Raw genomic sequence first — 15,501 nt, 5'->3', positions numbered from 1 at the left:
ACGTATAACACTCAAGAAACAAAGATCAGGTGAGTGGTTACTGACTTATTTTTATCTATACAAAAAACCCCAAAAAAAACTGTTAGTCTTTATTTTCAGTTTTGAACTAATTTGTAGCAGTTTTACGCTTGAGTGTGATGTTTCAGATAATGATCATTGTTTTAACACTGGAAACGTTTGTTTCCAAATTCTGGTTGTCGCTGATGTAACATCTGTCTTAACAGTAAATTCTTCTTTCCTAATGTGGTATGTTGAAATTTCATGTATAACACTGTCAACAATGTTTTCTAGATTTAAAAGGAGTGATTTCATTTTCCTCTGTATGGAAAAAACGTCTTGGATCTTATGGCTCAGTTCAACACAAAAGACGACTCTTTACAGGATACCTCCTTCCAACAAGAACCTGGTCCAAAGGTCAGTGATGTAGCCTCTATTCAGGGTAGGATTGCTGCTTTGGAGGAGAGTTTGTCAAGGGCTGCAATCAGAGGCACTGACTATCCAAAGCCTGACCTTCAGAAAAAATGGAAAGGAAAAGTACTGTCATCACCTCCTGAAAAGCAGAGATACACAGACCTTTCTGGATCCTCTGTACCCGCTCATCTTACAAATGTAGAGATTAAATCTGAAGTGCATGACAGTAATCACATTTCCAGAAAGATGAGTGTCTCTCATTCTTTAGCCAAGCCAGTGTGTCCTCACATCAGCAGACTGCCTCTCATAACAGCTTCTAAAACCGTCCCTGTCCTGAAACCAGAAAACCAGAAGCCATATGTGTCATCTTTTCTAAATGTAAGCCAGAGCAGTAACATGTCTTTGGCAGAGGAAAGCAGCGTTACAAAACAGGAAAGCTACAATGAGAGTGTGGTGAGGCTAAAGACTGTCAGTACTAAACCCTCCAAACTACTTGAAACACCAAAACCTTCCTGTATCACAAAACCCGAAACCCCAATTCAAAGTCAGAAGATAACTGTCCCTCATATTCCAACGAAGAAGCTCCTTCCACGTGTGAATATTCTGGGAAACCCTCCACTGAAGCCGACCAGACCTGCAACTGTTAACATTCAGCAATTCAGAACATCTTTGAAAGATGGTAAGAAGCTTTTTATTATGCTGTTAGACTTAAGACAATCACCCCACCACAAGGAACATGCTACTTTACAGTTATCTCTCAACAAGATCTTAAATATAGGTCATGTTAAATTTGTTTTTGTGCGACAGAGCCAGGAGAAAAGATGCAACATCATAGTGCTCCTCCACCTCTAGTGTTCCCACCATCACCCCAAGCACTGACGTAAGTTGTTGTAAATTTTCTCTGTCTGTATGAAATCATAATAATGGGGGTTTCTGCATTTATATACTCAAGGATCAGCTCAGACTGATAAATCAGATATTTTTCAAAGATACAGCTGCAGCACAATTTTTATTGTTTCTCACATGAAGCAGTACGCACAAAGACAGATCAAAATTATGTTGCATTTTAGAGCATTCATCATTTCAGTTGTCTTCTTTTCTCTTGTATGTCTCTATATATTAGAAGCCAACAGTTGGATAAGGAGGAGACCTGTGATGATGTTGACATGAAGTTGCCTCCACTTCCGCAAAAAGGTCATACCTCATTTGCTGCCACTCTTTCATGTGTACATTTTAAAAATATTTAATTCTAATTCTCTGTTTATATAAATATTTATTTAAATACCAAATTTCCCATTTTCCTTTATATTTCATTCTTACTACCTTTCTTTCTCTTGCACTGGTGTGTTGTATGTTGCTGCTGTTAACTGTGAAATTTTCCCACGGTGGGATCAATAAAATCTTATCTTATCTTATCTTATCTTATCTTATCTTATCTTATCTTATCTTATCTTATCTTATCTTATCTTAAAACTGTAAATCTCATATGTGTAATCATCATCTAAAGTGTTGGCTTAAGTGCTATTATACCTACAAATTAATTTAGGTGAGTGAAAATATTACCCAATCACCTGTTGCTTCTTCTTTCTACAGGCTACATGCTGAAGGAGGCAGAGGTAATAACTGCAATCATTTCTGTTGAAATGTATTGTGAAATAATGCTTATTTCAACAGTAGGTTTTTGTTTCAGACAGATTTATATTAATAGATTAAAAATTTTGCAACACAATAAAGGAGGAGAACAAAACAGGGAAAAAAGTAATAACCGATAATTATGTACATTTTTAAAGAATTACACAGACAGTTTCTATTACTCTGTTGTATCCTTCATCCATTAAACACATACAAGATAAAAACAAGACAAACAGAAAATGTATATAAAAATATAAAGATGAATAGTTTCTTAAATCACTTGTTCCTAGCCTGTCCTGAAAACAATTTTTGTAAAACCAAATTCACAATCCACATAAACAGAAATAAGATCACCTACAGGTATATAAGTGAACAAAGTAATGTATGAAGAATGAGATGTTTTCACTTGTGCCTTTCCTGGTACAGAGTTTTCAAAAATATGAGGAAAGTAACAGTGGAAAAGATTACATTCTCCATGGTGAATTCATGTCAGTAAGTGCTTTCAGTTTATTTGTGCACATTTTAAAAAGGGTATGTCTCCTTAATGATGAAAAGATAATGATTAATAGGAGCTCCGAGGAATTTTCAACAGAGAGAGGAAGAAAATAAAGGCTAAGAATGAGCAAAAAACACATCTGAAGCAGGAAAAGAAACGACAGAAATCCAAGGAGAAGAGGGGAAGTAAAACAAAGACCAAGGTAAAAGGGATTAAACTTTTTTTTTTTTTTTTTTAACACATACCATATATACACTGACAATATGAATTAGGAACTTAATGAAAACAGTGATTCAGCATAAAAACAACAGTGCATGAAAAGACTAATTGGTGCTATCTCCTTATTTCCAACTAGATTAGAGGATCTGTTTATGTTCCCAAAAAAGGGAGGAAACTCCCTTATTTCAATGGCGGAAATCGTGACTCAAAGTCCAAAAAGAAGGAGACAGCTCATGTAAAGCACAACGACTTAGAGATGCCACAGCCTCTGTCTGACCACGAAGACTCAGACGATTATGAATACATTGATGCACCAGCTAAACTTAGCAGGTAAGTAACAAAAAAGCCTGATGACTCTGAACTGTGAACTAAGTTTGAAGCATTTACATATAGTTTCTTGCTAATTTGACATTTTCTTTAAATTTTAGTGGGCTCAACATGCAAAACTGTAAGTACTTTATATTGCTTTAACCCTTTCATGCACAAATTATTAGAACCTCAGTCAAGATTTTTTTCTTGAGTGTTTTTATTCCTCTATAGGCATGAAAAAAAAACAATGTGATTGAATTTTTTTTAATGAACCTATTTTTCATGAAATTACAAAAATGTCCACTCAGCTGGACATCATGCATTTAATTTTAGAAGCAAAGAAACATGTATTTACTGATATACTATGAGGTAAAAACATTTTTAATGCTGCTAATTTGATGTTTTCTCACATTTTAACAATACCTGCATGTAGATAATATGCAACAAAGTAAACAAAACAAAACTGTTAATTACAGTTTAATAACAATTAGCTTTTTTTTTTTTTTTATTACAGTCAAACATGTTACTGCAGATCAGATTTATCTAGAACAGCAAATTTACAATAATGGTATGAATTACAGTGTATGGGACGATACATAGGTGTCCACTGTGTTGGCTGATATGGAAATAAAACAACAAAATCCATAATTATGTAAGAGAACCCTTTTGAACAGCTGTCCACTGTTGTGACCACTATGCATGAAAGGGTTAAAGTTCTAATTCAATGAAACGTTAAAAAAAAAAAAAAAATACATGACATACAACACAAAAAGTACATTTTAGACTGTTAAACTATATTACTTCTATTGCTTTTGAAACAGCATGGGAAGATTATGATGATGTGGATATCCCAGACACAAGGTAGTATGGTTTATTTATTTATTTATTTATTTATTTATTTATTTATTTATTTATTTATTTAACATGACTGACACCTTGTGGTTAACATGAGTAACACATTTAAAAACTGGAGCCCTGCACTGACCAGTCATAACATTCTAACCACTGACAAGAGATGTGATAAGAACATTTAACCCTCCGGTATCCGGGTGCGCCTTTTAGGCACACTTTGCACTTTGATTTAAGAAACTTCATATTATTTTTCACAATTTAAATAAGATTAGAATTCAAAAGTTGTTCATTTTTGCATGATCTTTAAAATTCTGGCCACCAACTACAATTTGCACATTGTAAACAAAAGAAAATTACAAGACTAGCATCTGTCTCCCAAGTGTGCCTAAAATGCACTATTTCTTCCATTTGATATGTATGATTAGGGCTGACCTTGATTTACAAAAATGAAATCAAATTAGAGCAGAAAATGAATCAATATATAATATTTAATAGTTTGAAATATTGGTGTATAATGCACACACCAAGTGTGTGCATTTTACACACACTTGATGACAGATGCTAGTATTTTTGAACTTTTGACCTAGCGCCAAAAATAATAATGCAAATTAACCGATGTTGGAGTTAATCATTGACATATGCCAGGCTGCAAAAATCAAATAATATGTGATCCAATTTTTATGTGGTATATTTTGTTTTTTTGCATCAAAAAAAAAACAAAAAAACAAAAAACGGTTTGTTTACATTACAAACACGGCATTTAAAGGGTTAAAAAATGTGACAATTGTTGAGTATTTGGTATTTTTATTTATGGCTCAAGTTGATGAAATAGGAAAAAGTGTAAAAGAATTAAAAACAAACTGTATGAAATTTTTTTGGACATAATTCCACAAGTGTGCCAAAAAGGCACGCTTGGTGCTTAGTAAGGGCCTTACTAGACGGGATACCGGAGGGTTAATTTAATAAAAATGGCACCTTTCACTGGGTTGGATATATTAGGCAGCAAGTGAATATTTAGTTCTCAAAGCTGATTTGTTGGAAGCAGCAAAATGTGCAACTTAAGGAACTGAGTGACTTTGACCAGGTCCATATTGTAGCGGTGATGACTGGATCAGAACATCTCCACAACTGCAGGTCTTGTTGGGTGTTCCTGGTCTGCAGTGGTTAGTACTGACCCATGATGGACTAAGGAAGGACATCCTAATCTCAGGACATTTGATCATGTGTGTGCGGCGTTGGATAAATAAACCCAATCCATAGAGGTCCACCTTTCCACTTCCAGGACTTCTGGGACCTGCTGCTAACATCTTAGTCCAGATATCACACACACCTGCAGTGGTCTGGTGGAGTCTAGGCCTGGGGTCAGAGCTGTTTTATGGAAAAAGGGGAACTTGCACAATATCAGACAGGTGGTAAAAATGTTCTGCTTTCATAGATGCTTTATTGGAGATCCGGTTGTTCTTTTGACTTCTCATTTTGTTGGTAGTAACCACTGAATTTGGGAATGAACAAGATCTGGAGATGCTCTGACCCAGGGATTTGATATCACAAATGAAGATCCTGGTGCTATAAATACTGAAGTCACATTTTTGGACAATTCAAGTTGAGCATATAAACATGTTGTATTTGTTTAGCTAAGTCCACCCTGTAAATGTTTTTAACATTCTTTTTTTTTGTGACTTCAGTACTTTTAGCACCAGAGTCTTCAATTCCTCCCTTATCAAAGTTGTTCATATTCCTACTCTTGCCCATTTTGCTGTTTTTAACACAGAAAATTCAAGGGCTAATGTTCACTTGCTGCTAAATATATCCTACCAACTGACAAGTCCCATGGTAAAACCCACCACTTTTCTTTGGCTTTTCACACTGTGTAGGTTGTTGATTTTATGTGCGCTGGGATTTTATCTGGACAGTCTATTTATCTATTGTGTTTAATTTTTATCTTAGTTTTTTATCTTCTTATTATATTTTTATTGTGTTTTTTTTTTTTTTTTTTTTTTTTTTTTTACTGTACAGCACTTTGGAAACCTTTTTGTTTATTTAAATTTGTGCTTTATAAATAAAAATGAATTGGATTGGATTGGATTGGATTGGATTGGATTGGATTGAGATAATCAAAATGAGTATCACTTTGGCTGTTGGAGGTCATAATGTTACGGCTGATCGGTGTATATGGTAAAGACTACAATGTTAGAGTTTGTAAATTAAATTTTCTTATTGGTGATTTAAGTTTGACACAAAGTACTTATGATTTTGATTCCTATACAAATATCGATACAAAACTAACCATACAATATTCAGGTTTGCTTTAATAATCAGTAATTCTTCCTCATGTTTTAAATGCATTCACTTTCTGAGGTTACTTCTTTTCATTTGTCTTTCTGTTTCCTTAAAGTACAAGTCGACAGTTGGCTGTAGATGCTGACACCATGAACTTGCCTCCACTTCCCCATAAAGGTTGTGGTTAATTTTTGTTGTCCATTTACATATAAATTGTTTAAAGTGCTGTAATGCTCTCAAGTTAAATCAATTAAGACAAGATTGTCTGGTTATGTTTTCATTTTCTTTACAGGACACCTTTTAAAGGAGGCAGAGGTAATAATTGCAATTGATTATTTGCTGGTTAAATTTAAATCAAGTGTTAGTTTTTGCTTTTTGTTGGGTAGAAATAAAAAGAACAAGATGGGAGATAAACAATTACTCATATTTAGGGTTTTTATTTTTCCAGGTGCACAGCTCAAAAAAATATCAGAAAAGTATCAGTGGAAAAGAGTACATTCACCATGGAGAATTCATGGCAGTAAGTGCTTTCAGTCAAAACTTATTTAAAGAATAGCATGTACCCTTAAATGAAATGTGCCGAAATGATTTATAGGTGCTCCAAGGGCTCATCGCTAAAGTGGAAATTGAAGGGCAGCACAAAAAAGTTAAGAAAGAGAGAAAGGGACAACTGCAGGAAAAGAAACAACAGAAACCTAAACAGAAGAAGGATCACAAAGGAAAGAAGCTGAAGGTAAAGCTTTCTTCCAGGGTTACATGTTTTGTTTTGTTTTTTGACATAACTATGTTTTATAACTAATGAGTACAACTAGATTAAAGGGTTTGATCATGTCACCAAAAAGTGGAAGAAAGAAAGACATTTTGACCCAAATCTCGGTCAAAGGAAGATAAAAATCACAGACACCAGTGGGTCTGCTCAGATAAGCCACAGTTACTTAAAGGTGATGCCAGATCCTCAATCCAACTATGAAGACACAGGGGATTATGAAAACATTGACGCACCAGCTAACTTTTACAGGTAAGTAAGTGAAAAGCATGATGAGTCCAAACTCTGACCTACATTTTAAGCATTTGTTCATATTATTTCTTGCTAATTTTACATTTTCTTTCCATCTTAGTGACATTGACATGGAAACTTGTAAGTGCTTTTTCTTGCTTTTAAGTGTTCTAATTCACTGAAACACAATAACACACATAACATACTACATTAAATATACATGAACCTTTATTACTTCTATTACTTTTGAAACAGCATTGGAAGATTATGATGATGTGGATATCCCAGACACAAGGTAGCTTGATTTTTTTTTTTTTTTTTTTTTTGATGACAACTCTGGAACATGGCATGTATTTTACATTAATGTGTATTAGTTAATTTTATACTTTTTCTTTCTTTTAGTGGGCTCAGTGTGCAAACCTGTAAGCTGTTTATTTTTTATATCTTTTTATTAATTGAAATACAGCAACATTAGCTAAAAATAAACTCTCTGAGATGCCATGACTGCTATTTTTTTTTTTTTTAAACAGCTTGGGAAGGTGATGTTTATGATGACGTGGATATTCCAGACCCACAGTAAGTCTGTTTATCAGTCCCTCCAGGATTTCGTGGGATTTTTTTTTTTTATTGTTGTGGTCTAAAATGCTTGACTTTATGGCAGCTTTTCCAAAAAATTGCGGTGAAAGTTGTGATGATTTGAGGCTTCTTTTATTAAAGTCACAGGAACATGGGCATTTGCAAATTACCTAGAACAGTCTTTTTTGAGTTTTTAGCCTTAAAAAGCACCAGGAAGCAATGATTTTAAACAAAACAGGCTTTTTTTTATTCATTCATTTATTTGTTTTGAGTTGCCAATGAGAGCGGAGCGTCACAGAACGTCAGCCAATGAGAGCGTGGCATCACAGAACGTCAACCAATGAGAGCACAGCGTCACAGAACATCAGCCAATGAGAGCGCAGCCTCACGGAACGTCAGCCAATGAGAGCGCAGTGTCATAGAACACAAACCAATGAGAGTGCAGCGTCACAGAACGCCAGCCAATGAGAGCGCAGCGTCACAGAACGGCAGCCAATGAAAGTGCAGCGTCACAGAACGCCAGCCAATCAGAACAGAGCGTCACAGAACGTCAGCCAATCAGAGCGCAGCGTCAAAGTACGCCAGCCACTGAGAGCGCAGCGTCACGGAACATCAGCCAATGAGAGTGCAGCCTCATGGAACGTCAGCCAATAAGAGCGTAGCATCACAGAACGCCAGCCAATCAGAGCAGACCGTCACAGAACGCCAGCCAATGAGAGCGCAGCGTCACAGAACACCAGCCAATGAGAGTGCAGCCTCACCGAACGCCAGCCAATCAGAGCCAAGCGTCACAGTACGTCAGCCAATCAGAGTGCAGTGTCACAGAACACCAGCCAATCAGAGCGGGGCGTCACAGAACGTCAGCCAATCAGAGCAGAGCGTCACAGAACATCAGCCAATGAGAGTGCAGCGTCACAGAACACCAGCCAATGAGAGCGCAGCATCACAGAACATCAGCCAATGAGAACGCAGCATCAAAGAACGTCAGTCAATAAGAGCAGAGTGTCACAGAACGTCAGCCAATGAGAGCAGAGTGTCACAGAACGTCAGCCAATGAGAGCGCAGCATCACAGAACGTCAGCCAATGAGAGCGCAGCATCACAGAACACCAGCCAATGAGAGCGGAGTGTCACAGAACGTCAGCCAATGAGAGTGAAACGTCACAGAGTCACAGAACGTCAGCCAATGAGAGCACAGCGTCACAGAACACCAGCCAATGAGAGCGCAGCGTCACAGAACGCCAGCCAATGGGAGCGCAGCATCACAGAGCTTCAGCCAATGAGAACGCAGCATCAAAGAACGTCAGCCAATAAGAGCAGAGTGTCAAAGAACGTCAGCCAATGAGAGCAGAGTGTCACAGAACGTCAGCCAATGAGAGCGCAGTGTCACAGAACATCAGCCAATGAGAGTGCAGCGTCACAGAACACCAGCCAATGACAGCGCAGCGTCACAGAACGTCAGCCAATGAGAGTGAAACGTCACAGAGTCACAGAACACCAGCCAATGAGAGCGCAGCGTCACAGAACACCAGCCAATGAGAGCGCAGCGTCACAGAACGCCAGCCAATGGGAGCGCAGCATCACAGAGCTTCAGCCAATGAGAGCGGAGCCTTACAGAACGTCAGCCAATGAGAGCGCAGCGTCACAGAACGCCAGCCAATGAGAGCACAGCGTCACTGAACGTCAGCCAGTGAGAGTGGAGTGTCACAGAATATCAGCCAATGAGAGCAGAGCGTCACAGAACGTCAGCCAATGAGAGCGCAGCGTCACAGAACGTCAGCCAATGAGAGCACAGCGTCACAGAACGTCAGCCAATGAGAGCGGAGCGTCACAGAGTCACAGAACGTCAGCCAATGAGAGCGCAACGTCACAGAACACCAGCTGATGAGAGAGTAGCGTCACAGAACGCCAGCCAATCAGAGCGGAGTGTCACAGAATGTCAGCCAATGAGAGCGCAGCGTCACAGAACGCAAGCCAATAAGAGCGCAGCGTCAAAGAATGCCAGCCAATGAGAGCACAGCGTCACAGAACACCAGCCAATGAGAGGGCAGCATCACAGAACATCAGCCAATGAGAGTGCAGTGTCACAGAACACAAGCCAATGAAAGCGCAGCGTCAAAGAACGCCAGCCAATGAGAGCGTAGCGTCAAAGAACGCCAGCCAATGAGAGCGCATCATCACAGAACGTCAGCCAATCAGAGCAGAGCATCACAGAAGTCAGCCAATCAGAGCGCAGCGTCACAGAACACAAGCCAATGAGAGCGCAGTGTCATAGAACACTAGCCAATCAGAGCGCAGCGTCACAGAACACAAGCCAATGAGAGAGCATTGTCATAGAACACTAGCCAATAAGAGCACAGCGTCAAAGAATGCCAGCCAATGAGAGCGCAGCATCACAGAACATCAGCCAATGCGAGTGCAGCGTCACACAACACCAGCCAATGAGAGGGCAGCGTCACAGAACATCAGCCAATGAGAGTGCAGTGTCACAGAACACAAGCCAATGAGAGTGCAGCGTCAAAGAACGCCAGCCAATGAGAGCGCAGCATCACAGAACGCCAGCCAATCAGAGCAGAGCGTCACAGAACGTCAGCCAATCAGAGTGCAGCGTCACAGAACACAAGCCAATGAGAGCGCAGCGTCACAGAACGTCAGCCAATGACAGCACAGTGTCACAGAACGCAAGCCAATGAGAGCGCAGCGTCACCGAACACCAGCCAATCAGAGCGGAGTGTCACAGAACGTCAGCCAATGAGAGCATAGGATCACACAATCTGAGAGCCTGATCCTTAGTTTTTCTCTTTCCTGTTGTGCTGTTACACAGTTATAGCAAACATTTTTTGTAATAAATAGCTTATATATACAAATGCAATGCAGACCAACATCACTTTCATCCAAATATATGCAGTACGTTATTAATCAGTCCCTCCAGGATTTCACAGGATTTTTTTTTTATTATTATTGCGGCTTAAAATGCCTGATTTTGTGGCAGCTTTTCCAAAAAATTGTGGTGAAAGTTGCGATGATTTGAGGCTTCTCTTATTAAAGTCACAGGAACATGGGCATTTGCAAATTACCTAGAACAGTCTTTTTTGAGTTTTTAGCCTTAAAAAGCACCAGGAAGTGATGATTTTAAACAAAACAGGCTTTTTTTCATTCATTCATTTATTTGTTTTGAGCAGAAGAAAATTTTTAACATTTTTTTTGTGTACAAGGAACTAATATCAGAGCAAATACATTAATAAAGATGATTAAGACAAAATAACAATTGCCAAGTACACTAGTAATAACAAAATAAATTCAATATGTACTGCTCAAAAAGGAGTGGGAAGAAGAAAACTTATTAAATCCCACCCCCATCTCACATTTATACAACACAACACATGACTTTTGCTTCCTTAATGATATAGTAGTGTATTTAGGGTTAGGGTTAGATGGGTTACATGCACACACACACACACACACACACACACACACACACACACACACACCTACACACACACACACACATACACACACAGACAGGCACACAGGGCAGCCAAACTTGGGTTGCTTTCTAGCTAACACATAAGAGTAAACATTAATATTAACACCAAGTTTAGTGACTATTTTCATTTGTGAGCTCGTTTTTTAACTCCACACACAGTCTTGTGCTCGCACTCCCTCACGCACGCACGCACACGCACGCACACGCACACACACACACACACACATACAATACACAGAAAGGAAAGCATGCCTCCACAGGTTCTTTCTTCTTCTCTTCTATTGCCTTATACAGTAGAGTATATCTGCGCTAACCTTGACCCTTTCAGCTCCTGCTATTGTTCTGGATCCAACAGCCTCTGTCATTGGGACTTGTCTTGTCTTTCCTCTTCCAGTTTCAGCCGTTCTCTTGCATGTTTTGTGGTTGAAAAGTGTCTGTGGAGCGGCCACTTTCATTCGTGTTCCACCACAACACTGCAGGCAGTGCAGAACAGTATACTTCTGCTTTTGTGTAACACATCTGGAAACTGACTTGCACGAACTTTGGCAGTGATATTTGTCGGTAAATATGAGTGTTTTGAATCACACGTGTCTTCATCTTCTCAATCGTCAACAAGGAAGTGAACGTGATGATGTACATGTCACATAGACAGGGGTGGGCGAAAGGGGGCTACGGGGATTAGTCAAATTTGCAGAAAATTCGCGGTGATTAGACAAAATTGCAGCGCCGCGCAGAATTTGTGGTGATTGGTTGAATTTGCGCTAATAGTTGCAATCGCAACATCACGAATTCCTGGAGGGACTGGTTTATGTATATCTGTTATCTCTTATATGGTACACAAATAAATTATTGAATTCACACCCCAAAGAAACTGTTCAAGTAATTTTATGACATTTTTCTTGTCTTTCTCCTTCCATAAACAAGGAGTCAACAATTGGATGAGAGCTATGACGATGTTGGTATCATGACAACTCCTCAACTTCCTTTTAAAGGTACCAAATCATCATGCAGATTTACCACATATCAAAGCATATGAAGGTTTATGGTCCAAATGCTCGTAATATTCACAAATCAAACCAAATAATAGACAAGACTGACTGCTTCTATTGTTTTCTAACAGCTGTAGAAGATGATGATTATGATGATGTGGGTATCCCAGACACAAGGTAAGATAAACTAATAAGTGTTCAAGTGGTGTTTCAACATAATATCTGAAGACCCCGCCACTGATGCAGTTTGACAAAATGCAGAATTTTACTGTATGTATGTCTGACACCTATTGGTCAACATGATAAACACCCACTCCCAGTCCCCCTCTCTAAATAAAGCTTTAAAGATTTAATTTTAACCCATAAGGACCCAGTGCTATACATTTGTGGCAGTTCCCAAATTAATTCTTCTCTCTATTTTACCTTTCCTAAGTGATTATCACCATTTATTATAAAATTATCCTCTGAATTTTGCATTTTTCCCAGTGAAAATCATCTATTTTCCTATGTTTCACTGACTGATCATGTACATGTTCATAAAAGCTCAGACCAAAGTCAAAGGTTATTGTATCAACACAGAAAAATACTGAGGAAAAATTGGCTTTTTCAGTAAAATCTATCATTAACTGAACATAAAACCAAGTGTCTCCATCCACTGTCATTGATTCAACTCCATGGGTTTTAATGGTGAATCAGTGTTGTAGAAGTTGACGTTCACGTTCACTACAGAGCCTCTGAATGTCCAAATGGGTCATATCTGATGACCATGAAAAGATGACAAACTGTATTTTACACCAACTATTTACATGGATTGAAAGGACTGAGTGGATCAACAGTTTAAATCAGTAGATGCTTTTGGTCAATGGTGGATGTTTGGGTCTTTATGGGTTAAGACAAAGCGTTAATGAGACTGAACCCCAACTCTTTATTGAAAACTTAAGGGCTGCTGTATTCACCTTCTTTCTTACTTTTCCTCCAGAGTTTCTCCTTTACCACAGCTTACAGCAGATGGTGGTAAATATATTGCTATATGTTCATCGTATATTTGGAATTGCATACAAAATGTGGACAAAACACAATAAAAACACTAAAAAACACTAATTCTTTGTGCCCATAGGTGACATCTATGATGATGTTGATTCTCAGAGTTCTTCACTGCCTTGTGCTGGGTAATAAAATTTGTGAAATGCATATCTGATTTGGGAATTCTAGACCTATATAACAGTAGTACCTCATAATTCTGTCTCTTTTTATTTTAACAGGTTGGATATATATGAAGAGGTCCAAGGTATGACCTGAACATTTTATATATATCCATCTCATCATTAGTGGTGTAATTATAACAAAGTATTTCAAGTAGCCTAATGGAAATACTGAAGTATATTTCTCATAGAGGAAATTTACTTCGCTCATTCAGATTTAACATTAAAAACATGTCTCAGTATGTAAACTCCCAATATAGGATACTAAATGTAGGATAGAAATCTATTCAGTGTCATAAAATGTATTTCCATTTGTTCCTGCAGTCTCTATTAAATTGACAGACTGAGGATTTGTCAGTAACCTACATAGATTATTACATAATTATTAGTGAATAACCTGTTGAGGCCACAGTGATTCATTTCAGAGGAAGTGAGTGATCTGTCACCATCAGACACTTTTTTTTTTTTTTTTTTTTAAATCATCAGCAAGTCTAATGGAATTTACACCTAGGCTAAAATTGACTATTTTGACTATTATTTGCATGGTTTAATCACTGCTGAATATTTTTTCCTTTTGAAACAGTTGAGGAAAGTGATGATTACGATGATGTGGATATCCCAAACACAAGGTAAGCTGTCTTTATGTGCTTTAAATGCGCAAATAACAGTATCTAAATTAACTCCCATAGAAAAATTTCAAGTGTTTACTTAAGTTTTGAAGGTGAAAAAGTAATTTTTCTGTCCTCTTCTGCAGTTTGACAAAATGTACAATGTATGACTGACATCTAGTGGTTAACATGATGAACATCTTTACAAAGAACAGTACTGCAATACAACTCAATACCTTTCACTAAATAGAGCTTATATTCCTGTGCCTTAACCTTTATATCATGCAGCCTTCAGATTTGCTTTCACCACTAATGCTTCATCTTCTTTCTTACATTTTCAGTGTTTCTCCTCTACCACAGCTCACCACTGATGGAGGTAAATATATATCATATATTCTTCACATACTGTATTTGAAACTCTCATACAAAACACATGAACATTACACACAAAACACTAACCCTTTGTACCCATAGGTGACATCTATAAAAACATTGACCTCCAGAGTCCTTCACTGCTTTGAGCTGGGTAATAATGTCAGTGAAATGCATGTCTGATTTGTCAATATTGTGTCTGTATTACAGTATCTGATAAATCTGATTATTTTTTTGACAGGCTGGATATATATGAAGAGGTCCTAGGTAAGTCCTAATCATTTTAAATATTATTCTCATGCATCAGTAATAATTAAGTGGTAACTAAGTGTCTCTATCCAAATGTATTGTTCATTAAGTGTGTTTTTCCACCAGTTATTTGAAAAAGTAAATATAATAGAATTATATTTCCTTTTTTCCCTACAGATTCTCAAAATGACTAATAGACTGCAAAGATCCTGGATCATTTTATAGAATTTGACTATTCATTCATCATTGCCGATATGTTTCTTTTACTGTTTAAATTAGTGTTTATTTCTCATAATTAATAAATATTTGTCAATAGCTTATGTAATACATTGCATGATATTTTGTGAATAACCTGTTGCCACTGACACCGGTGCAGAAGACACCTTTTTGTGATGACCTTCAGGTTTGTGCAACATTTACATGTGCCATATTAAACAGACTAATCATTGCTTTACCTGTTTCATTGTGCAGTCTTAATGGAAAATACATTTTGTATTCTGTGAACACAACAGGTTATTGAAGGAACATTATCATTGTTTCAAAACTGACTAAAAAGCTTTGAAAGGCGTTTGAAAGCTAGAAATGTAATTAAATCAGGTTTCACAAGACTGAATGTTTTAAGTGCTTACATTATCTAAGGGTCAGATCAAGCATTGCTTTGTAGTTTTCTTTCTAGAATAGTGTTGTTTTTTTTCAATGTTACAGCACATTTGCAGAATTTCAAAACTCATGTCATTGTGGTTATTAGATCAGTAAATAAAGACCCATGTTACATTTTGCTTCTATTTAAACAGTATACCGTTGAATAAACTATCCAGTGTTG

At 37.6% G+C, this 15,501-nt stretch overlaps 1 protein-coding gene across 3 annotated transcripts; it reads left to right on the top strand.

Moving 5' to 3' along the window:
• The first annotated feature begins 11 nt into the window (after positions 1-11).
• Positions 12-15,501, top strand: LOC115425403 (uncharacterized). Of its 3 annotated transcripts, none has more exons than XM_030142943.1 (29): positions 12-29; positions 292-1,090; positions 1,219-1,291; positions 1,535-1,605; positions 2,005-2,027; positions 2,470-2,535; positions 2,613-2,741; positions 2,895-3,088; positions 3,187-3,206; positions 3,889-3,928; positions 6,315-6,376; positions 6,492-6,514; positions 6,648-6,719; positions 6,795-6,932; positions 7,042-7,217; positions 7,318-7,337; positions 7,452-7,491; positions 7,599-7,618; positions 7,727-7,772; positions 12,183-12,250; positions 12,379-12,424; positions 13,227-13,261; positions 13,365-13,416; positions 13,510-13,535; positions 14,033-14,078; positions 14,399-14,433; positions 14,532-14,583; positions 14,671-14,696; positions 14,856-15,501. In XM_030142943.1, exons 2-27 carry the CDS (start codon positions 346-348, stop codon positions 14,576-14,578), a joined length of 2,313 nt encoding a protein of 770 aa, XP_029998803.1. In that variant the 5' UTR covers positions 12-29; positions 292-345; the 3' UTR covers positions 14,579-14,583; positions 14,671-14,696; positions 14,856-15,501. The 3 variants fall into 3 exon arrangements, with proteins under 3 accessions (XP_029998803.1, XP_029998802.1, XP_029998804.1); XM_030142942.1 differs by having other exon boundaries at positions 7,012-7,217; XM_030142944.1 differs by lacking the exons at positions 7,599-7,618; positions 7,727-7,772; positions 12,183-12,250; positions 12,379-12,424 and having other exon boundaries at positions 7,012-7,217.

The sequence above is a fragment of the Sphaeramia orbicularis genome, chromosome 9 (assembly GCF_902148855.1).
Source record: "Sphaeramia orbicularis chromosome 9, fSphaOr1.1, whole genome shotgun sequence".
NCBI lineage: Eukaryota > Metazoa > Chordata > Actinopteri > Kurtiformes > Apogonidae > Sphaeramia > Sphaeramia orbicularis.
Note: the sequence above shows the minus strand (reverse complement) of the source record. Positions and strands in the feature narration are given on the sequence as shown.